The sequence below is a fragment of the Dermacentor andersoni genome, chromosome 5 (assembly GCF_023375885.2).
Source record: "Dermacentor andersoni chromosome 5, qqDerAnde1_hic_scaffold, whole genome shotgun sequence".
In the NCBI taxonomy this organism is placed as follows: domain Eukaryota; kingdom Metazoa; phylum Arthropoda; class Arachnida; order Ixodida; family Ixodidae; genus Dermacentor; species Dermacentor andersoni.
The window spans coordinates 178,938,283-178,962,671 of NC_092818.1; the positions used below are offsets into that span (position 1 = coordinate 178,938,283).

Consider the following 24,389-nt stretch of genomic DNA (forward strand, 5'->3'; position numbering starts at 1 on the left):
ATTCCTGTACCAGCAAATCTCCACCCTGGTCTTCGCATTCACATTCCGCCAAATCTATTGCGATAGGCATCTTCATCTGTGTTTTACAGCGTGTGGGGATGTAGCACCGTTGTTAGTGTACTGCACGCTTTTAGTAGGCGATAATCCACGTGCGCTGCCGTTCCCTGCTACAGACGGCGTGATGTCAGCGTCATGTTTCGCTTCGGCGGCATATGGCGTCGCCTACCAGCTCGATTTTGTTTCAATTTCCCGTTGGGCCTGGTGGGCTGCCCAGGCGGCGCTGCAGAAGTTCCAGTCAACAGAGCCCTCTATGCCGCGCTTATAGGTTTCGGGTAGCACAAAACGCGATGCCCTGCTGGTGAGTGCATGGCGCCGCTGTATATCTGCTTGTTCCAGCTGTGCTGCGGTGAAAATTTTAGAGAATTTCGTGCATGGGAGGCTTTGTAGCATGCCTTCTGTCACCACGCAAGCAAAGCACCGTCCGCATGTGTGCACTGCGCACGAGAAGTTGCAGATGCGGTTCCGGTGCACTGTCGTGCGTGTGTGGCTCAAGTCACGCGATGCCAAGGTGCAACGGCAGATTGCTGCAATATGTGTCTGTTTGCTTAACCACGTGCACCAACACAGAATTAGTTAACTAATGAAACCAATAAGCTGCTGGTGTTAGCACCGCGACTCAGCTTGGATGTGGTATATGTTGACACTGACACTACCGAGCACATGCCTGCTTATGCCACAAAAGCGCATTTCCAGACGTGACAATCAGTAAATACTGTGATTGGGTGTCTGTAGCCTTAGTGCCAACGCGCGTAGCATTTTCTTTTTCGGAGAAAGAGCGATGCCGCAGCAAGTTTCATTTGTTGTCATTTATTTGTTGAAACTAACATGTGACAACGGATGTTTAAACATTTATGTATTTATATACAGTTTATTACCGCAGCTGACTTTATGCAAGGTCAGTCGATGCATTTTCTTTCACTTGTTCTCTCAGCAACTCGTTCTGAAACATTTTCAACCGCTCTATACAAACTTTCGCTTGATAGGTGTGCCACTTCATCATGAGAAATTCCTTTTGGTCCTGTAAATTCCTGTGCATGGCAGTTTTCTAATAAAAATAAATCATCTGCACGCACCTTTAGAGACAGCATTTTTGATAGTTAAGCTTAAATGGGGTGCCCTCTCGATGAGATGATCCACAGGCTACTCTCGGTGAACGCAGGTGCCTTTACCATAGCTGAACACCAAAATAAAACATGAACACTGAATACACACACAAAGCAAGCGAGACTGGCTATATACAGCCCGGTGACAGCATAGCTTAATGCGGGAAGCTGCAACCTGTATGTTACCCAGCCAATTTTGTCACTTGCCATCAGGTCGTCGCATAGAGTGTTGAAAATTTCAGTGTGTAAGGGCCATGACCCTCATGACAATTCACCACGCATCAATAACGGCAGTGATGATGCTTGGGAACCACGCATTTCTCAGCGTTGTTTGACATATACTTGTCTTGAGTTTGCTACCAACTTGCCGGGTCCGCGAACGTTCAGCACATTTTGTTGGACAAAAAGCACTCGCATTCCATGACCTGTGCTGCATTCTGTAGCATACAACACCCTACGTACGCGTCCAACACTTTTCAAGTGAGAGAACTGTGCGTGGAACTCAAAACAAGGCACGAAATAAGCGACAGCCGTGCTACTCTACGGGATGGCGCATTTTTCGTACTACTCAGCTGCCAGGTCATGCCATGGTGCGTTCAAAACTCCAGGTCATCAGCGCCATAGGGAAACAAAACATGCTTTGGGTCGCCCCCCCCCCCCCCCCCCCCAAAGCCCCACCAGCTCGACACGTCTCATGTGCAATGATTTCACTACATAATGTCTACTACAAGTGACTGTCGAATCTTTTAGTCATTTTGTATCGTACGTTTTTTTTTTTTTCAGAACATTTGAACGATGTTCTACTGTATATGGGAGCAGCATAGGACTTTCAAGGCGATTAGCACCATGCCTTTCAAAGTTCCTTGCAAATAGCATATACAGAAGGTACTTTCGTGTCGAATGCAGCTTCATTAGTAAAGTTCAATTGTTTGCACTTCGAAGTGTTAAATCTACCCATCTAGCTTACTTCAATGTACATTTCCCTTCTGTGTACCTTTATAAACTTCCAACAATTCTAGTTCCATGCTCCCAAATGTGCAAAGACAAAAACAAGTGCAGCATTCTCGGTATGTATTCGTTTAATAGTTTGTAATGATCGGTGAAAACCTGAGACAACTGTTACATCACGTCTGCTTAACACTTCCCATAGATGTCGTTTGTCCTCCGATCAGCTCCTTGTTCCCAGGTGAAGAAGAAAAAAAAAAAAAGGCAAACAGGGAACATAACCTCGTCAGCATTCTTTTACTAGTTTACAATGATCACGCCACAAGCTCAATGATGAGAACTCTGAAACACCCTTCTCCGCCTGTTGCCCTTCCAAGGAGACTTGTCCTCACTCATGCCATTGAAACGGGCTGCAGTGCTCGGGCCAGCAGGGCAGCATAAGACGCCACTGGTCACTCGTTTGTGTGCAATGCTTACACGCGCTGCAGGCAGAACTTTAATTTTTACTGGCTACGACGGGATTGGGTGGGTTAGCCGGCTGGGGTTTCACGGCACCACTGCAAATAAAAAGTTGAGCACAAAAAAATACACATCAGCAAACACATCCAGAAAACCAAGCCAACAACACTATTTTCAAGCCTACCTTTGGGGCTGCTGTCCACCTTCCTTTACTGCTGAAAGTTATTAAGAAATAATTAAACGGCTAGCTTTTACGTCTATGACTTTAGTATCTGCAGTGACTTACATTTCATGTGCAAATATTTTTGTGAGGGGTGGGCGAATATCAAAATATCTTAATGAATCGAAGTCAAGTGCAGATGCATATAAAGTAAAACCTTGATATACAGTCGAATCCGACTATATCAAACCCGTTTACACCGAATTATTCTATATATCGAACAATTTCTGGACACGGTATAGTTACAATGAGTATATATACCAAAAGCTTCGCTTACATTGAACAAAAATAGCAGCGACTCCCGATATATAGAACGTCAAGCTGCGGAAAAATGCCCCCAGAAGTTGGCTTTCCCTCGTGGTGGCGGGGAAACCCGGCTCCATCCAACCGCTCTCCCTACGGTGACTGCGCTGCGTTGAGCGACAACCCCCTGCAAAATATGATCTTTGCCCACCCGCAGCGCTTGCTCAGACAGCCTCGCCTTGTGCCCTCGTCGCGAAAGGTGGCGAAAGTGCGAGTTGTCTTGCTGCTTTTCTGGTTCCTTGTGTGTGCGTCATGTGGGCCTTCTCCCGCGCTGTTGCCGTGATCGTGAAGCTCGAAATCATAAATGGGGTTGAATGCGGTGACAAGTCTGATGTCGCCGCAGCGTGCAAGATTCCGAGGAGCTCTCAGCACGATCTTGAAGAATAAGGGGAGATTAGGGCTAAAGCAGCCAAACTCTCGACCCGGTGCCCGTGGCGCCCGACGTGTACGCACGGCCATGTACGAGTGGTTCATTCGAAATAGCTTCAGCTGTGCCGGCTTCCGCGTGATGACTGTAAATTCTGATGAATGCAGCGAAGCCATTGCTGGTCTTGCCGAAGTTTGGAATGAGCTGTCAGAATTTCCGAAAGCTGTTGACGAATGAACGGTGGACGAGTTTGTGAGTGCAAATGATGGTGTTGCGACCACGGGAGAGCCCGAAAATGAAGACTACATTGCCGACATCGTACCGAGCACAAATGAAATTGGGCACAATGAGGAAAGCAACGACGGTCCTTTGCCCACGTCCTCCGAAGTGATTGGTGCGCTCGCACTAGTCCGGTGCTTTTGCGCGAATGCGGCCTCAGCTGCTCCGACTCCTTAGACAATGTGGAGAAGTGCGTGCATCACAGGCAACAAAATTGCCCAAGCAGAAGAAAATGCAGGCCTATTTCATGCGAAACTAAGCTAATTCCATTAATAAACTGATTTTATAAATGGTATGTGCTTTTATGACGTCCAATCATTTAGCAGGCTTATATCGAATTATGCTCTATATCGAACTGATAGGCGTTTTTTTGAGAGTTCAATATAGCCGGGTTCGACTGTAATGAAGTGGAAGTGGGAGCCAGAATTACTTTGTTCAATGAATCCATTACTGTATATACTGCGCTATGAATCTCTATAGGGATTTCAAGGGGAATTAAGGGGAATTGCACTTTGCAATATCCATTTATTTGTGAGGTTTGACTGTATTTACAGCAGGAATACTTGTTTCAGTGTAATTAAGTACCACCCTTATTTTTACTAGTGCAAGAAAAGCAGCTAACTATCAGGGACAAATGATCAGCTTTAAACATAAGCTAAATAATGTAATTAAAAACCTGAACAAACAGCCTCTCAACTTTACAGCACGGTTGCAAATAAGCTTTTCAAGAACAGGGCAACTCTAACTAGATTTCCAAAAACACTAAAATGTTAGCGCGAGGAATAAAAGCTGCTGAAGGTCTCGTGCACCACAGATACGAGTAAAAAGGTCCACTGCATTACGAGAAAATCATCACAGGTTGTAGCATAAAAAATAAAACTGCTAAGAGTCTGACTGTGAAAAACAATAAATGACAAACTAGTAGCAAAAATTGCAAGTTTTCACATAGGCTTCTGCTGCAAAACCGAAAAAGCTTTGCATTAGCCACTTATTTTTATTTCTTTATTACTTCAAAAACGTCTGTCGTCTCACTTCTGATAATTAACGACAACATGCAGTAACCAGATTTAACATTTGGTTGTGAAATATTTTGTTAGTTTCAGAAACACTGTTTTGTTGTTAGACTACCTTTAAATAGACAAAGCATTTATTTCATGCTGTTTTAAAATGAAAATGACTGTTAGCGCCTACACGCGTGAGCACGCAGTGGTACAATGTTTCCGTTCCGAAGAATTTTTTTTTTAGAATATGAATAGTTAGTGTGTAGTATTTGATTTGCTCACCCCTAATTTTTTTGCGACAATCATTTTGCAGACAGCTATGAATTGTCATGGAAACATCTTATATACTCTGGTCTGAAGGCACACCATTCATAATTAGCTTTATACCATAGGCCATTCTCTAACACGTCATCCTCGTCTTGCACCCTATGTACAAGTGGAAGATTTGGCAGCAATTCGTACCTAGCTTTTTCAACATTAATTCCCCACTACTGTACGTGAAATTGGCTCTTGACAGAGTTTGACCAGCCAAGAGCATTGGTGTCGCCACCTGCAAATGCTTGACAGTGCTTTCAATGTATGACTTTATTTTTTTACAACAGGCAACAATGGTTTTCACATTGCTATCATAGAAAGCAGGCAAGACCCAAGGATGTCTGACGCAGTAGAGTAAAGGAGTGTTTTTTATTATTTTTTTTATTAAGAAACCACGAGGAGGCAGACGTGTACTTGTGGTTTTTGTGTTAAAGGACTAGCCTTAACATGACGAAACGACAAGCCCACGTTCAACACTGGTCAGTAAATTTTATTTCGTATGGGCTTCACGGGACCAGAGCTTTTTTACCCACCTGCCAAGGCTTCAGATGCAAAGTACCGAACATCAACGTCTGGATCTGTGTTCAGCTTCTCCAAGCAGGGCTTTACCTGGCCTTGCAGCGTCCTACAAAACAAATTTCAGCATATGCAATGTGACAGTCTTGTGGTAGGCAGCACACGCCTTGAAATACAGCGATGCATATTCTTTCGACACACAGCACATCTATCAGCCCATGTGCATTTTTTCAAATGGCACAAGGGGGATGTACAAAAAAGTTTGAAAGAAAGATTACAGCAAACCATACAAACTAGCCCAAAACAAGTTATAAACAGTGGTCCCTCCTTGTTACAGAGGACAAATGAAACGAGGTCTTCATGCAGTACGTACTGGCATACTTTCAAGGCTGCAGGAACTCTCATATGCCTTTTGCACATAAAATGATACACTTAACAAGCATGAATGTTGGAAAGCACTTATATTTTAGGTTAATGCTAAAGTTGTTCTCGAAATGTCGGTGTGGCGTCAACATTGTCGTGATGCGACACTGAGCAAAATTTGCTGGTGTTGAGTAGAAGTAGGGCTGTATATGATAATATTGCGATTAAAGATGTCGACAACGCTGCTGCATGTGTTGTGGCAGCAGCAGTTATCTCGGGAATGGAGTGCATTAACCTCCTGGGTATTGAAACCAAACTGGTTTGTAGAAACATGCATTATATTAATTTACTAAGGGCGCTCCGGACACTTGCCAGCATTCTTCCTAGAGTCTGTACCTACATTTGACGAAAAAATTTTATGTTGGTAAAGAGGTGCACTTCTCAGGTGGTCTGAAGAGCCTTAGAGAGTCCACCACGAAGGGCCAAGGGGTAACTGTGGCCAAGCAAGTGATTGTGAATACAAGTGCTCTGGCATATGGAAAGTTGCTATATCCAGGACAGGCTGCAGGACTGAGCCCTGTGGCATTCTGTGCAGTTGGGTGTTTTTCTATGCAGCTGCTCTTGAATGATGACGGAAGTCCATAAAAAACTTGTTCGACTCGATTCTTGGGTATCCAACTGTGCAGAGCGCCACAACGCTACATCCTACAACCTATCCTGGATAACAACTTTCCATATGCCAGAGCACTTGTCATATTTACAATCACAATTGCTTGCTTTGGCTATAGAGTATTCACTCTTTCATGTCACAGAGATGGGTACCTGTCTACCGCTATTAATGTGTTGCGAATCAGCTCCTGCAGGTATATGCTGGATTTGCTAGTTTTACTAAGCATATCACAGTAAAACAAGCCGTCTAGCTGAAAATTTCAGCGATTTTACCAAAAACAAGAAGTGTTCAAGCACGTGTGCATTGCCACAGTGCCTGTGCTTCAGCACGTGATGGACATGTTCAGAAACAAAGGAAGCACTTCAAGACTCAAGCTAAAAGCTATTGTATGCAGTCACAAAGCAAACAAAACAAGCAGATTGACACACGGATTCTACATAGCTTCCTTGCCATCTCGACATCAGTAGTTGCTCTCAGATGTGTCAAAAAAAAAAAAAAAATTCCAAAGACACTTACGCACTTCTTACGAGTTGTGAATGCAAAAGCATTACTGTCGAATTGAATGCTGCTGAGCATGCAGAGTTATGAACTCCTTGCAGGCAAGTGAGCGCACTTAGACGCTTGGAGTGTTTCGATTTGGCTTTACCGAGGCGCAGTTAGAATGCAGGCAAGGAACACGTGGATAACACAGGGCTTCCGAGAGCGAGTGAGGGTTATGTGGCCTCACAGCAACGCCCTCTTCCCTCAAGCAACACCGTGGCAGCAGGTGTCCCCTTTTGCCCACTCTGCTCCGCCGAGGCCCGAGCCAGCAGGCGTGAGCCAGCGTCACAAGCACACGTGGCACAGCAGCCACTGGGAAGTTTTGCTGCTACAGACACCACCGGCTTTTTCGCTCAACAGGCCATCTGACGGTTTCACATAAAAATATTTCCCCAAATATTATTCTTGTGCTCTAAGGAAACTGCGCACAGTGCCTTGTGCCATTGCAGCCCAGTAGTAAAGTGTCATACCAAGAAAGCTGAACCCCCAACCTTTGACAAGGACTGTATGACCTCCGCCACATGGCCGCAAGACAGCTACTGCCACTGTCACAGTGGCTTTAATACCTACAGCAACCAGAGAAGGACACTCACGGTGGGTCCAGGAGGGGTGCGATGCGCTGCAGCGTCTTGGCAACATTGAAGCGGACATTGGCGACTGAGTCGCTGGCAAGACCGAGCACAGTGGCGAGCATCAGACGGCTGGTAACCTCACCGCCACATGCTTCAGCCAGCACGTTGATGCAGAAGAGGCAGGTCATGCGATGAAGGTAGTTCTGGTCGCGTGACATGGTCAGCACTTTGGGAATAACTGTGGCCTGGGCCCAGTCCTTGCCAAACTTGTCAACCAGCTTGCGCAGGTTTTGAGTGGCCGCCTCACGTATGGCGAACACATGGTCCACCAACCATGTCATGCACAGCGCATTAAGCTTCTCGTCGAAGAACTCTACACCCAGCTGGCCCGCTAGCAGTGGCATGTACTCAATGATAGCCAGCCGCACGCGCCACTTGGAGTCCTCAGCCAGCTCGACGATGGCTGGCAGCAGCGACTGCGAAAGCTGCTGGATGCCAATGACCTCGTTGACGCAGTCTAGGTTGGAGATGATGTTGAGTCGAACCTCTGGGCACTCGTCCTTGAGCTGCGAGAGGAACAGTGGGAGGAGGTGCTCCACGGTGTTCTGCTTGCCCAAGATTGGAGAGAGACCCATGATGACGGAGGCCAGGGCCGACTTGACGTGTTGATTTGGGTCAGAGACGAGGTCCTTCACGCAGGGCAGAATGTTGCTCATAATCACCTGCTCCTGCACTTCAGGAGGCAAATTCTGGCAGAAGTCCTTGACCTTGTGAGCGGCAGCTGCCCGCACTTCAGCCTCGCAGTCCTTGAGTAGGTTCTGGAAGGCGAGAACCAGGTCGGCACGCGTCACTTCAGGACCAAGGGCCTTCTGCAGGTCGGTGAAGCGGTCCGCCACCATGTAGCGCACCCGCCAGCTTTTGTCCTCGGCTGCCTGGCGCAAGGTCGGCAGCAACAGCGGTTCCAGATCTTCCCGTGGCAGGAGGCCAGCAAGTGACACGCAAGCTTCCACTGCGAGCAGCCTCACGCTGTCCTGTACAGACACAATAGCATGGTTTTAAAGAAATATTCACCAGCTCTCTCTGAGAAAGAAAATTACTGACTCATTGAAAACAGGATGCATCACAAGGTTTAGTACACCAATGCAGCAAAGCATACTGGTAGTAGTGGTTCCTTAACGGGCTGAAGGGCGACTAAGGTATATTGTGCTTGTGCCATGACAAATCAGCTTAGCCTTTGAGATCAAAAAGTCAGGAAGCGAGAATAAAAGGATTCTACAATAGCAGTTGGGCGGAGGAGGTGCACGCCCCAATTTCTCCCTAAAATTCATTGGAAAAATCCACCACTGGCATTCTCCTTGGCAGTGCCCTCAATGTTGCTTTGAATCCAAGTACAATGGGACAGTGCAGCAACTTTCATCATGCCGCCCGCAGGATTGCAGTGCATGCAATCTGAACATGCAGAGATCAGTCTCTTGTTCGGAAATTCAAATCACACACGAGAATGGTGGGACATGTACGAATACTGCGGGTGGATGGCAATTACAGGGGCCTTGGCCAATCCAAGTGAATATGTTTTTGCGTCCTAATGGCCACTGCAGCTCCACAACTTTGTTCCAAGCAGCGTAATTGCACAACAAGCATAACGCACCTGTTCGTCCTGGGCGAGGTACCCCCACATGGCGACCAGGTCCCCTTTGAGCCATTCAGGCTCGACAACCTGGGCCAGCTCACCCAGCTTGGAGGCCGCCGCTCGTCGCACCATGGGCGTGTCATCCTGGCACAGGTTGCGGAAATGGCTGCGCAGCTCTGCTTTGACAGCCGGAGACACGCGTGGGTAGCAGACGGCAAACAGGCCACATGCCGACGTACGCGACGTGAACCAGTCACCCGAGGCGAGCCGCTTCACTAGGGGCACAAAGTACTGCTCCAAGTCAGCCGCGCTATGCTGCTGCGAGATAGCACGCAGGGACTCAACTGCCTTGTCCCGCACCACCGTCTCCTCAACGGTGGCCAGGCTCTCGAGAGGGGGCTGCATGATCCATCACGTACTGCTTCACGCCTGCTTACACATATTTCAGACATTCAGCATGCCTCAATGACCATCTACAACTACATATACTCTATTTTATATACCATGTGTCCCACGTGTGTTAAAATTTAGAAGCATGCAAGTGCTACGCAGCTGGACAGAACCAGGGTAATGTTGGCCGTTGCTTGGAGCAAGTCAAGACTATTCTTGTACTTCACCTAAGTACATAATCAGAATTTAGTTATTAATTAATTAACTTATTTATATTCAGAGCAAAGCATCAACGAGAAAATTGAACACCATCCTAAAAATTCATGATCGAGCTTTCTGTTGCTCAATACGTGCTACGTAATAGCTGTTCCTAAGCCTCAAAGAAAGCTTTTTGAAACATGAAAGGTACCACACGACCGGTCGTGCAGCACTCATGTAATTAGGCAAAATTTTGTGTAATTGTTATGTAATTAGGCAAAATACGAAAATAGTCCGACTTCATCTTAAAACTTTTTGTGCGCAAACAGGGACGAAGAATAGGTGCAACACAAGGACGAGCGCTTTCTAACAACAGTTCTGTTCCTAATCTGTTCCAACTAGGCCAACTCGCAGTTATGCTTTAGTCCGACTTGCTCCAAGTGACAGCAAACAACATTAGTAGCTTGGTTCTGTCCAGCTATGAGGCACTAGGATATATTTAATTCTTCACACAAGTTATGTGGGACACATGATATAACAGGCAGCGCTATCAAGTCTAGCAAGACTTTTCTTACTGCTTGCATTCATGACAAAAAAAGAGGGTAACATATGTATGCATCATACATTTCAATGCACCATTAAATCTCATATTTTTGTGCTGCAAAACATCATGTAATTGTTCCATAGAAGATGATGCACTAAATGAATGGAACGTCGCATTTTGAGACACGCAGCCACGGTGCACCACTTACACTCATGATGAAGGTCTCGTATACATGTACACTGAAAACAAAGCCGTACAAACATGTAGCTTCACTGCATTCAGATGTTGTAGCTGTAACATACGATGTAGTTATTTTGTAGAAAGCACTGCGGTTCAAAAATAACTGAACTGCGAAATGCACTGCATGAGGCTTCAATGACTGCGTTAGTTGTGTAGCTTCTGCAGGGTTTGCCTGCTAACAAGTATGAAATGAAGTACAGATGACTTAATGCTCGAACTAGAAATGTAGTGGTTTGTGGCCGTGCACTTTATCTTGTGTTTTGTCTTGCCACTCTGTTGAATGAACCAACAAGATGTTACTCAACCAGCCTGTCATGCACAGCTTTCCAACTAACCAAGTGGCACTTTAGGTAAAGCAAAAGCTCGTCCTTGTCCATTGGGTGAGTTCTACTATTATCCCACTGCTCTCCAAAGAAACTAGAGCCATTAGGCAAGTAAGGTGCACTGTTGTGTGCACCATATTATGCCATGCAAACCAATCACTCCTGCCAAGCTTTTAGCATGGTTTCCAAGGGTAATTAATTTTAATATACTGCACGAATTAATGTACTGATTGGTGTTATGTTATTAGACAATGCAACAGTAAGTAAAATGGTTCGTAAAACCAGTACCCACCAAGAGGCAATGGACAAACTCAGGGCCACCAACCAGTGGTGTGAAGTTGCCCAGCTGCTCAGCAAGCGCCAGAAGCACCTCATCTTCGTCGTAGATGGTGTCTGCATCACCAAAAAGGCAACACCCTCACCTCAGGCTAGAATGAACTACTGCACAAGTATGTCTCAACACAAGAATTAAATTAAAGCTGGTGCCTGCGGTTTTAGTATCGTGGACTTGAGGAGCAAGCGATCGACAGCGTTACCCACAATATGCTCCTAAAGAAGCCGAGAGTTATGCGACGTACAGCGTATATAGACAATAAAATTTTGTCTACACAAGAGATTGTGTTTACCTTTGATCAAGCCTAGAGCAGCCAGAGAGGTCAGCGTGTTCGTGCCACCACATGCGAGCAGCAGTGACAGACATGTGGTGCAATGAAGCAGGACAAAGCCTCTCACAAGAGCTACAGCGTGACACTCTTCCTAGCCTGGGCTAAAAACATACCAAGGCTGGCAGTTCATAGGATACTATGAGTTACATATTCGTTCCAGATGCTTTCCGACTGCTGTAAAAAATTTCACAAAAAAGGCACCAGACTCCAGCTAGTCTATGACTCTGAAGTGAATTTCTGCAAACTGCAGTTATGCCCCATTCTTTGCAACAACACACCTTTGTCTTCACTTGCTATGAAGTGTTTTTCAACCTACATTATATCCAACGTAATTATTCGCTATAGATGAGTAGGATTCTTCACTGTATACAGACACACCATTCGCTTCACAAAAAGTATGCACAAGGCGAAGAATTTCATGTTATAAATTTTGCTCATATTCAACGTTTTCTAATGTAGCAGTATCATTCAAAAATGCAAGCTTTATCTGTTTACTTGAACAAAGCGGTCATGGCTTTGTGGCCAATACACTTGGCTCAACATGATTAGCTAGATTCAAGGAATACCTGCTTGGATATCTTTGTTTCATAAAGTTATGCCTGAACCAAAGTGTGAGGAATGAATGACCACCACAATCGGCTGATTTCCTCACCCATAACTGTTGCTCACAGTAAAACTGCAGGCCTATATTGTAATTCCTTCAGCAGCCAAGCAGGATTACGCTTAGAATGGTAGCCAAATCCAACGCAACTTAAGTATGGCTTCCATTATTTATCTTTTGCAACAATTTCAAGCAATAAAGACCTCAAGGTCCCAGCAAACTGGTTAACATGCAATTAAAGCATGCAATCATCACATATTTCAACAGCTAACAGTAGAAGTGCTGTCTCTGTATCTGTTTCTTTCTACGTCCTCGTTCAGTCGCGCTTATGTATTCTATCATGGATTCTAACCAACTAGCCTGCCAATGTGTTTTAACACAAGCCGGAACGGTTACTAGAGCAAACCACTTGCTGTGATCCACCGTACAATTTTACACAGGGAGGCAACATTTAATACTAGATTGCTCATGCACCAACTCTGTTCAAATGTAATTTCTTGCAAGGTATATCTGCTAGGAACAACAAAAAGGATAAAGTACAAGAACAAACAGTTCTTAATTAAAGCTTAATTAGACAGCAGCCTGACGACCTTGCCATGGTGCTGTAGCAAGGTGACAGCTTCTGGTAACTGAAATAGCAGCAATAGAGAACAATGAGCATTGTTCATGTGTCCCACCATTCAAGGCCCACAACCAATTCTTACTCCAAATGCCAAGCTCATTAAAAAAAAAATAATAATGACAAGCCATGCTGCATAAACTTAAAATTCATTTCAGTAATTATAGACAAAAGTGCTCATAGTGGTCCTGATGAAGTTGCAACAGCAGTGAGAAACCGAGTGCATATAGAAGAACCACGTACCAGTGAGGAAGGGAATCAGCTCGCTGCGGGTTCGCTCCACACCAAGAGCCAACGCAATAGTTGACAGTTTCTTGATACTGTTCAGCCGCAACTGAAATGCATGAATGTGAAGTGTTGGAACTTCTCGAAGATGCAGATGTAAGTGAGGATTCAAAAGCCACGAGGGCTTCTCGTAAGGTCTCACTATCACATACAGAGCACACAACTCACACCTCATGCATGAACAAATTACTAGTGTGGTCTTATGCTCACTTCATCGAGGGCTTCCCACTTCAAACAGCGTTAAACAGGTTTGACTCAACAATGCTTTTGGGGTCAAAAATCGTAGAACCATGGTTATGTGCATTAGTGGTATAAACAGCACAGCGAGCATTGCTGCAGTTACCAAATTTGGCATGCCTTGGCAACTACTTATGTACTTTTGTGTGAACTTGTGCGTGTGCATGCAGCTAGTGACCTTTTTTTTCCACCTCTCTTTTTTGTCTGTTTATTCCCCTTCTCAAGTGCACGGTAGCATTTTGTTAAATCCCCTTACTTTTTCTTTTTCCTCACTCTCTCATAGACGATACTACTGACTCCATTCGAAGAACTGCTCCTAAATAGGATACTACATGGCTTGCATACAAATGCCACCATAATTTAATACAAATTAAAAATATCAGATTATTACGACTGTGCTTGCACTTGAGCAGTAATAGACGAGTTTACCATGCTGCAACTGAACGACAATAATTAGGTATAATTGCTAGAATCATGTATTGCTAGTCATGTATTTGTGTTTGCAGCAAGGTAATATTGAAAAGTCTACTTGCACTCAGCATAACACGACTGACAACTGCCATTGGTGTTGCAGACTGCACACTACACGCTGAGCACACTGTGGTAGGTTTTCCAGAACATTTCCTACCTAGAAAGAACTCTGGCTCATTCTCGCTAATCTTCACTTAAACAGAATACAAATAGAACAGAATGAAAACAGTGAATGGAAGAATGATGAATGTCTATGGCAATCAATAAGAAATAATACAGTTCTGATTCACATATTCAGCAAAGCGAAGCAGTTAAATAAATGCTTTACAACTAACGGCGATGCATGCAATATGTTCATTTTTATCCTATGCATCGCAAAGATCACAAGCTCTATTTCTACATCCCTTGTGTCACATTTCGAATGGCTAAATGACAGAAAATCAAGTGAATCAAAGAAGGCGCCGAATATACTGCACGATTCCATTAAAAGGCCGGTGTTCTTATAAGATTCGTATGAGCCTACATTGTGCAGATTTAATGTTGGATATCATCTTTTTATTACGCGGAGCAGAGCTGCACTACTTTGGCGACCAGCACACAGCGTTTATGTTAGCCCGTTTTCTGGTACTTGCACACGGAGGACATTTAAGCTTCATATACATCTACAAATATATCCGACGAGGAAACGACGCACGCCAATCCCCAAGGAAGAGGCAAATGGCTTTAAAGAGAAGTACTGGGCATCACAAGACGGCTATTAACACGGCGTAGTACACCACTGAATCCGAACGATGCCGTGCGCGTAACAGGACGGGCATCGCCCATTCCGCAACTTCGTGCGCAGCATGTTTGTATTTTCTATTGACAAAATCAGTACCAAACAACATGACGCAACTAACTTAATTGGATGGTGAATCAATGAACGGAAATCCTATTCAGCGTTTATAGCGCATCACTTACATACTTCTCAAAATGAGATTTCAGTCGAAGGCGCGTCGCCGGAAAACGCCTTCACGATGTTTACACTGAAGCACGAGGCTTCTCTATCAGAATACCGACATTGGCACCACTTCATTACGAAGCTGTATTTATTCTGCTAACACTGAACAAACATCGGGCTTTTTTTTTTTTCTTTCGTACATCTGATGCAGTAACTTTGACGATGTCGTCAAGCGTCAAAACCACCTACAGGCACATCGCGCTGATACCTCAGAGCTCACATTAGAACTACTACAAAATGAAGAATCCCTCGAAAGCCGCTGGTGACGTAAGCTGGACGGTACTCTGACATAAAGGAAAGCGGAAGAAAAAGAACCTCGTAAGAAGGCCTCAACTGTACCGCCTTCGCAAAGTCGTCGCCATACAATCTGTTAGGACTAACACGACAGTAGAGGAGACGAGCATGAACGACGATAAACCTCACCTGGACATCTTCATTCCTTAGTTCGTCGATTAGTACCGCGATCGGGTAGAGTGAATCCTCTGTGTTTGTGTCGCTTGCTGCCATTTCAGCAGAATCTCAGGGCAGGTCAGCGAGACCCGCTGTAAAATGAAAACAACACAGACGACACGGGCTCAGCGCTACAGCCAAGACAACCGCAATATCAACGGCGAGAGTCGCTACATTTCAAGCCACCGGTGTACCACGGGCAAACGACTGTCGCTCTCCTATGGGATTAGTGAAGCCACGTAAAAACATGTTATAATCAAATATATTATAAAATGACGAAAAGAAAAAAGTACTAAAAAATAGGAATTACGATTTTTGACAATTGGTTTATAGTGGCACATTAGCGTTTCATGGTGCCGACCATGGTTCTAGAATGTAGCTATCGAAATAGTGGAGCTGACTGGAGCCAAGCCAAAGCCTAGATTTGTATTATGTGTTCTTTTATGTAGTTTCGGTATTCAGGCAGTGTTCAGAGAGTTGTCGTTTTTTATAAGTTGTGCGCCTTTGTCCATCGAAGGCGTTGATTGTCAAACCTGTTGATATAATTATATAAATAGGTCCATAGCACGCAATTTATGTGTATGCGTTTCTGTGCCGGTAGCGGTAGTAACGGTCCTTCAGTAGCGCGTCGCTGGCTCTAGTCATGCGCAGCTTATTCGCATGAGCCGGCGAAAATATGTACCCGACAGCCCATGTGGGACCTGGCGCCGAAGACATGTCAGAAGACGTAAGTTTGGTTGTGTTATTCGTTAACTAAACTATGCAGGCTTGTGCCATGTATCAAGAAAGTGAGGAACCGTGGTCCGGAACGGGCGCCGTACGCGTGTGTTCCATGGCAGCTAGGAGGGTGCCGTTAACGGAATTGATACTCATGATTACGTCATGATAGCGTAGTTACCCGCGAAACAACTCCCGCACTAGCCGGCTCTTTCTAGGTGGCGGTTATTTTGTGTGCTTGTTTTTGTTCTCTCGCCCACTCGGTCGTCAAGTATGACTGGTGTGCTCTAACGCAGAGGAAACTAATGAAACGCCTATTGCTTGTGTCTGTATGTGCAGCTACAAAATAAAGTTAATTTTAGTGCAAAGAGAAACTGAGTATATATAACGAGGCAATTTTAGAATTGCATTTATCTGATTGATATAAACACGGGAAGTGAGGTTACGAACAACATTTATGTAAGTTTGTGCGTGTGTCAGAATTCTTGAAATATTCCTGCGTAAACTTAAAAAATGACAAGTTTGTAGAGGTATAGTTATTTATGTGATTTAGTGAGCTTGAAAACACTTGTAGTGTAAGCAAAACTATATTTCGAAAAGTACCACAATTTTTCATGTTGTGCTGGTCACTTCCTGCAATATTACAAGGTGGTGCCAATACTGTTAAAATAGTTTGATGCCAGTGTGACGCCGTTGATGATGATGATGAAAAACTTTATTTATCCCTCTTTAAAGGGAAGGAGGCAATGGAATAGAGGGTGGGGGGAGCAACTACTTGAAGTAGGCCTCGTTTATCCTCTCGGCCCACTCCAGGATGGCCTCCTGAAGATCGGGCCTGGAGCTGCGCAAGGCAGCCTCCCACTCCTCATCACTAAATATTAATTGCTTCAGGAAAGGGGGAAGGGGGTGCTTGAGCACCCCCACATGATGTGGTTTAAGTCTGCTTTGGGAGAGACACAGAATTTACAAGAGGGAGAAAGGTAAATGGCGGGATGAATGCTTTGGAGGAGGTAAGGGGACGGAAAGGTGCGAGTCTGCAGCTGTCGCCACAGAACTTCACCCCTACGCGGGGATTAGCCCATGAGTGGCGGAAAGGTTAAGCGGTCTAATGGGTAGTGTGTGCAGATGTCGTGGTAAGTAATAAGTCGATCCCACGCTGTAAACGGCGCCTCCTCTGTGGCGAGGTCCGACACATCTGATGCCTGAGCCCGGACTGTAAATCCTTGGGCACTGGCATGAGCCGCCTCATTTCCGGCAAGGCCCGCATGCACGGGAGTCCAGATTAATGCCACAGTCTGATGGAAAGGATGGGCCAAGAGGAGAGAAAGGGCTGGCGTAGAGACCCTACCCGCTCCGAAGTTATGTATGGCTGCTTTGGAGTCGCTAACGATAACTGATGAATTTGGGATTGTGAGGGCCAGGGCTATGGCCGCTTCCTCCGTCTCCTCCGAGGAAGAGCCAGGAATGGAGGCGGCCGCAGCGACCTGGCCGTGAGAGTTAATTACTGATATTGCGTAATGATTTCTGTTCCCATATTCGGCGGCATCAACATAGAGCACGTCTTTAGAGGTGCCTCCTGCGCTGTTTGTGATGCACAGGGTGCATGTTTTTAGGAAGTGGGGAGATGCAGAGGTTCTCGTGTATGTGATGTGGAATGATGTATTTAGTCTTGATGATGGGTGCCGGAGTGATAGAAAGGGTTTGTAGAATGTGTCGACCTGTTGCGGTGTTAGAAAGTCTGCTATATTGGGATGTGAGGTGGGCTTCTGTGAGTTCAGTAAGTGTGTTGAAAGTTCCTGTAAGCATTAGCCTTTCAGTTGAGGTACGTATGGGGACCCCCAGAGCGAATTTATATATTTTGCATAAAAGAGTGTCGATCTTATCTGATTCTGATTTAAGGAAATGTAGATATGGTGTTGCAAATGTAATCTTACTGATAACGGACGCCTGAATCAAGCGGAGAAGTTCGGCCTCCTTTAGTCCACCATGTTTATTGGAGACTTGCCCTAGAAGGCGCAGGGTGTGATCAACTGTGGTGTGGAGTGTATGTAGGGTATATGTGTTGAGCCGGTTGCTTTGAATGTGTAAACCGAGCACCCGGAGCCTGTCCACTCTAGTAACGGGGATGTGGTTTAGGATGACCTGTATACTAGACATGTGTTTTCCGGCCCCCTGGTGGTATGGCAGAAGAAGCTCGGATTTTTGAGGGGAGCATGTGAGATTCATAGCCCCGGCATGAGCCACGACAGCATCTGCTGCGGCCTGTAGAGTGTCTTGAATCTCTCCATCGGAGCTGCCAGTCGTCCAAAGAGTGACGTCATCGGCGTAGAGTGAAAACTTGAGATCGGGAATAGACCGCAATGCTTGTGCCATCGGCATCATAGAAAGATTAAAAAGAAAAGGGGACAGCACTGAGCCTTGGGGCGTGCCGTAGCTACCTAAAGTGTATGAAAGGGATTGCTCTGTGCCTATGTGTATCGTTGCGGTACGGTTGGATAAGAAGGTACATATGTAGTCATGTGTCTTTCCGCCAACCCCAATGAGATTAAGCTCTCGGAGGATGGCGGAATCTGAAACGTTATTGAAGGCTCCGTGGCGGTCCAGACTGAGAATTGCTTGCGTATATAGACTGCTGTTGGGTGTAATGATGTCATGCTTCATTCGAAGCATGATATCTTGGCATGCGAGAGATTTTCGAAAACCTACCATTTCTGATGGGTAAAGATTGTTGTCCTCCATGTATTTACTGAGTCGGTTGAGGATGACGGGTTCGAGTGTTTTACCTAGACAAGAGGTTAGTGATATAGGCCTGAGATTAGAAGTGTTGAGTGGTTTGTTTGGCTTTGGGATAAAAATTACCCTGGCATCTTTCCACGAACTAGGGAGGGTGCCAGTGTCAAAGCAGTGATTGAAGTACGCCGTGATGGCTGTGACGGAGTTGTCGTCTAGATTGCGGAGTATTTTATTGTTAATAAGGTCGGGGCCTGGTGCTGACATTGTGCGCAGGGTGGTGAGGGCATGGTGAACTGCTTCCGTGATAGCGGCGCTAAGTAGCTCGTTGTGTTTGCCAGTATATTTTGGCATGTCATACTTCTGAGCGGAAGGCAGATGTTTATGGCGGAGGTCGTCGAAGAATCCGTTGAGATTGTTTTTGTGTGCATGTAGCAATTTGTTTATGCTATGGTTGTGGTGTGTGCGCGATGTGGTAGGGTCTAATAAGTGTCGCAAGAGTTGCCATGTGCGCTTGTTATCGAAGTTGTCATGCATGCTTTCACATACCTGGCCCCACTGCTGGCAGGCCAGTTGTGTGGCGTACTCCTGGATCTGGAGGTCTAATTTGGCAATTCTGAGTCTTAGTTTTCGGTTGAACCGTTGCCTCTTCCACCGTTTGAGAAGAGACTGTTTGGCTTCCCACATGTGTAGAAGCTTGGAATCAACGGTAGTGAGAGCGGTTTCGAGGGGCAGAGTGGTAGTGTGCGTCTGGGCGTCTGAGTGTAGTTGCTGAACCCATTCTGAAATGTCTTGAATGTTTGTGGGTGCTGATATCTGGCGGGCCTCTCGAAAATTGTCCCAATTGGTAAGGCAAGGCTGAGGCGTTTGGGTGCAAAGGGTTTGTGTTTGAATTGTAGTGTGATGGTAATGATGTAATGGTCACTACTCTGGTTAACTTGTGAGTTGTGCCGTTGAAATCCGGCCCATTATCTGCACTTGTCACGAGACACGCTCATTTAGCTTAGCATTGAAGGATGGTGGGAACACTGTCCTAGAAAGGTTGGCCGCCCTATATACACAATGCCTCATGACCTCGAACATACCGGAATCTTGGAAGAACGCTAACATAATCCTAATCCATAAGAAAGGGGACGCCAAAGACTTGAAAAATTATAGACCGATCAGCTTACTGTCCGTTGCCTACAAAGTATTTACTAAGGTAATCGCAAATAGAATCAGGAATACCTTAGACTTCTGTCAACCAAAGGACCAGGCAGGATTCCGTAAAGGCTACTCAACAATAGACCATATTCACACTATCAATCAGGTGATAGAGAAATGTGCGGAATATAACCAACCCTTATATATAGCCTTCATTGATTACGAAAAAGCATTTGATTCAGTCGAAACCTCAGCAGTCAAGAAGGCACTACGGAATCAGGGTGTAGATGAGCCATATGTAAAGATACTGGAAGCTATCTATAGCGGTTCCACAGCCACCGTAATCCTCCACAAAGAAAGCAACAAAATCCCAGTAAAGAAAGGCGTTATACAGGGAGATCCGATATCTCCAATGCTATTCACAGCATGTTTACAGGAGGTATTCAGAGACCTCGAGTGGGAAAAATTGGGGATAAAAGTTGATGGAGAATACCTTAGCAACTTGCGATTCGCTGATGATATTGCCTTGCTTAGTAACTCAGGAGACCAATTGCTATGCATGCTCACTGATCTGGAGAGGCAAAGTAGAAGGGTGGGTCTGAAAATTAATCTACAGAAAACTAAAGTAATGTTTAACAGTCTCGGGAGAGAACAGCAGTTTACGATAGGTAGCGAGGCACTGGAAGTGGTAAGGGAATACATCTACTTAGGGCAGGTAGTGACCACGGATCCGGATCATGAGACTGAAATAACCAGAAGAATAAGAATGGGCTGGGGTGCGTTCGGCAGGCATTGTCAGATCATGAACAGCAGGTTGCCACTATCCCTCAAGAGGAAAGTGTATAACAGGTGTGTCTTACCAGTACTGACCTACGGGGCAGAAACCTGGAGGCTTACGAAAAGGGTTCTGCTGAAACTGAGGACGACGCGACGAGCTATGGAAAGAAGAATGATAGGTATAACGCTAAGGGATAAGAAAAGAGCAGATTGGGTGAGGGAACAAACGCGGGTAAATGACATCTTAGTTGAAATCAAGAAAAAGAAATGGGCATGGGCCGGACATGTAATGAGGAGGGAAGATAACCGATGGTCATTAAGGGTTACGGACTGGATTCCAAGGGAAGGGAAGCGTAGTAGGGGGTGGCAGAAAGTTAGGTGGGCGGATGACATTAAGACGTTTGCAGGGACAACATGGCCACAATTAGTACATGACCAGGGTAGTTGGAGAAGTATGGGAGAGGCCTTTGCCCTGCAGTGGGCGTAACTAGGCTGCTGCTGCTGCTGCTGCTGCTGCTGCTGATGATGATGATGATGATGATGATGATCTTCAGCAGCTACAAGGTAGGTTTATAAAAGTTGCCAGGGAGAACGAGTATCGGCATTATCTGCAGTTGCCATCATACTTAACCTGAACATGCCTTGTGCAATTTATTGCATCTCCTGTGGCGAGGATGGACATTTTAGGTTGACGTGCCTGGAAAGGGGGGGGGGGGCACACCAAATGTATCTTCCTTCTAAAGCATTCAATGTTTGCTCCTTACAGCCCATGTTTGTTGAAGGACAAGTCGCTATAGATGCGTTCTCATTGTTTTGGTCAAGTCTTGTAGCAGCTGTACGCACTGACTTAAGACACAGCTCACTTGCTTATGTGTTGCCATAAGCAAAACTACATTTGTCTTATTAAGCCATGACTGAAAGCTAAAGTTAAGCCTCACAAATATTGTTCAGGTATCTTGGTCTCCGCTGCTAAATAAAAAGTTGAGGGATTGAGTTTTGGCCACCGTGACGGTATGCCGATGGTGGTTAAGTAAAGGAACACTCGCATACCAAGCTTTGGATGCGCATTGCAACTCCCCTGCTTGTTAATATTAATCCGGAGCTTTCCATTATGGCATTTCTCGAAGATCCTGTGTTGTTTTTGGTTGTTAAACCCAATCATTCCTATCCACTTTTTATGCAATGAACTACCTTCACCTGTTCCTAGTGAAGAACTCTGACTGAAACACTTTTTGCTGGTCTTCTCGCAAATTTCAAATAGCTGTGGGTAGATCTTTAGGGCGAGGCAACATTTTGCATTCTGTCTCTCGGCAGAATTAACACATATTCACCGTGACCTAGTAGCTGGGCAGGCTTTTTTTTTGTCTACCACATCTGATAATTGTGAGTTGCCTTTGATCAAATTTTGACATCTGTGTGAATGCTGAGACAGCCAAGACCAGTGGCCCTTCTGTGGATGCTTCTGCAGGAGGAAGCGTCCTTGGTGCAGGAACGTGACCGGACGCTGCGCACAGCCCTGGACCAGATACAACAGCGACGGCGTGCACCTGCAAACCCTCCCAGTCCTCCTTCTGCTGTAGATGCCATTGAACACCAATTTAAGGAGTGCCATGGCAGCAGCGATGCCGCAGTGGATGGTGACAGCGCCGCTGCGGTGAAGCCATCTCCACCACAGGTGACTTTCAATATGACTGGTTATTGGATCTGCGCACTAATCCCCATATTCATACACTGGCTCACATTGAACTAAATCAACTCACATTCCGTTAACTTTATTCCGTTAAATTATTTTTAATAACCTTGTTTTCTTGTCTTCTATGGCAAAGCGTAGTATGCTGCCTAAAGTAGCCGTGACGTGGCACAATGTCATTTACAGGGCATTAATGATTGCCCACCTGCCAACTTTTAAGTTTTTGTCATAAAATGCCTGGTCTTTAGTGCTCATTTATGATAGTTGCATTGACACAAACATTTAATGATTTTTCACTTGCGTATAGTTAGGGCAGAGCCGACTTTTTAAAAGCACAAATATGTCTCACAAATATGTCTCACAGTGGTTTTGTGTGGCTCAATTTTTTGTGTCCATTGATTATACGGGTGTGCCCATGCGGCAGTGACATTAACTGATTGAAACATTGTGTAACAGCAACTGAATCATTGACAGTCATTATGTGAATGTTGCATCAATGAACTTCATAAACAATTCTGCTCGTCTGTGACACAGATAATTGTTGATGTGACTATATAGAGGAAAAATGTGTAATTTGGATAGTCAAGACATTCAGTCGTTAAAATAGTGTAAATGTGAATGATTGGTAGCTTTATAAGCAATAAAGAACAATTTAAATAAAATAAAAATAAAATACCTATAGAGATACATAGGTCTCCTTAGAAAATGTGCGGGGAAGCTTTTATTAGGGGTGGGCCAGCTGGTATTTGGGGTTGGGTCAACTTGAAATTTGGGGGTGGGCCAACATGAAATCTGGGGGTGGGCCAAGTTAAACTTGGGGGAGCGCCAACTTAAATTTGGGGGTGGGCCAACTTGAAACTTGGCTGTGGCCCAACTTGAAACTTGGCTGTGGCCCAACTTAAATTTGGGCATGGGCTAACTTGAAATTTAGGGGCTGGCCAACTGAAGTTTGAGGATGGCCAGCTAAAATTTGGAGGTGGGCCAACTGGAAATTTGGGGCCCGGCCAGCTTAATAAACTTGGGGGTATGCTTATGCATACTTACACAACTCCAGTGGAGTTTCTGCATTCTTTTTCTTAAAGAAAAGGTTAAACCCACGGAACTGATACAATAATTAACTAAATTTCAAAATTTTTGCTGATACGTTGTGGCGCCTCAGACATTCCAGTTACAAAAAGCACCACTTTGTTATCATCATCGTCATCAGTTGCCTGCGTGAGAAGCCGCAGCACTATCAATCGCCATAAAGGGGTGTCTAGAACCTGATGTTCATGACGAGTTTCTGGCTCCCGCAGTGGCTTCCACCGCATGCAGCCAGCAAAGGCATGCCTTTTGAGATATGTATATTTGTTAGCCAGAGGGGACCGTTGCTGGGGGCATGGATATGGAGACCATCTATAATGTGCATGTATTCAGGCTGGTTCACTCGTGTTGCCATTGTGGGCATGTTCATCACGAGCACTTAGCATGGCAGAGGCTATGCCAGCAATGTGCCTATAACGTGGAGTAAAAGTTATTTGAGGGCTGCTGACGGTTGCAGTGCGACGCTGACGGCCAAAGTGGTTCATGTATTTAACAGCGCGTTAAAGGACGAGAGCTTCGATGGCTTCGAGTAAGGTGCAATAAATATTGGTGTTCTCCACCTAAGACTAGCAATAGGGGAAGAATTTTTTCTACTAAAATTGGAAGCTCATAAAAATTTGCTTACAGAATTATAGTGCCCTTAGCCCTTTCAGCGTAGGGTTTTTTTTTTTTAAATTTTTTGTAGGGTCCACAGCTCCAGCATTGTGGTTTTTTTTGTTTTTTTTTTTTGATGTTATAAAATGAACACAATGGTTTATTTTTGGTTGTGCAAAAACGAGAAAATAATACGCAGAATTGCAAATGCTATCTTGGTGTGGTCCTTGCATTCCTATCAGGCAACAGGAATGTCAGAAGGAACATGGTAGAAAAAAACACTGAAACG

The 24,389-nt window shown here is 45.1% G+C and overlaps 2 protein-coding genes across 8 annotated transcripts in view; one reads left to right on the plus strand and one right to left on the minus strand.

The window, feature by feature from the left end:
* Positions 1 to 2,224: 2,224 nt before the first annotated feature.
* On the minus strand, positions 2,225 to 15,548 carry Pp2A-29B (Protein phosphatase PP2A regulatory subunit A). Of its 3 annotated transcripts, none has more exons than XM_050179319.2 (8): positions 15,340 to 15,548; positions 13,167 to 13,257; positions 11,331 to 11,431; positions 9,362 to 9,742; positions 7,735 to 8,744; positions 5,586 to 5,677; positions 2,752 to 2,779; positions 2,225 to 2,665 (listed from the first exon to the last, which is right to left on the minus strand). In XM_050179319.2, exons 1-8 carry the CDS (start codon positions 15,421 to 15,423, stop codon positions 2,605 to 2,607), a joined length of 1,848 nt encoding a protein of 615 aa, XP_050035276.1. In that variant the 5' UTR covers positions 15,424 to 15,548; the 3' UTR covers positions 2,225 to 2,604. The 3 variants fall into 3 exon arrangements, with proteins under 3 accessions (XP_050035276.1, XP_072144569.1, XP_050035278.1); XM_072288468.1 differs by having other exon boundaries at positions 2,752 to 2,782; XM_050179321.3 differs by lacking the exon at positions 2,752 to 2,779 and having other exon boundaries at positions 15,340 to 15,547.
* Positions 15,549 to 15,775: 227 nt separating this feature from the next.
* The window catches only part of LOC126531674 (uncharacterized), a 63,539-nt gene continuing 54,925 nt past the window's right edge, over positions 15,776 to 24,389 (plus strand). For 3 of the 5 annotated variants that reach the window (XR_008612753.2, XM_055071371.1, XM_055071372.2), the window contains exons 1-2: positions 15,776 to 16,093; positions 22,202 to 22,408. Coding sequence is in view for 4 of the 5 variants with exons in the window: in XM_055071371.1 (XP_054927346.1) it covers positions 16,043 to 16,093; positions 22,202 to 22,408 (258 nt within the window). In the remaining variant the exon portion in view is untranslated. The remainder of the gene's footprint in view (positions 16,094 to 22,201; positions 22,409 to 24,389) is intronic. The other 2 variants (XM_050179325.3, XM_055071373.2) reach the window with 1 other exon arrangement.

What these genes read in the sequence shown, in the direction of transcription:
- Pp2A-29B (XM_072288468.1), bottom strand. Translation starts at nt 15,423, where the DNA reads ATGGCAGCAAGCGACACAAACACAGAGGATTCACTCTACCCGATCGCG. An exon ending in AGTTTGTCCATTGCCTCTTG is followed by an intron (nt 9,743 to 11,330) that starts GTGGGTACTGGT and finishes TGGATCATGCAG; the next exon opens with CCCCCTCTCGAGAGCCTGGC. An exon ending in ACCTCGCCCAGGACGAACAG is followed by an intron (nt 8,745 to 9,361) that starts GTGCGTTATGCT and finishes GTGTCTGTACAG; the next exon opens with GACAGCGTGAGGCTGCTCGC.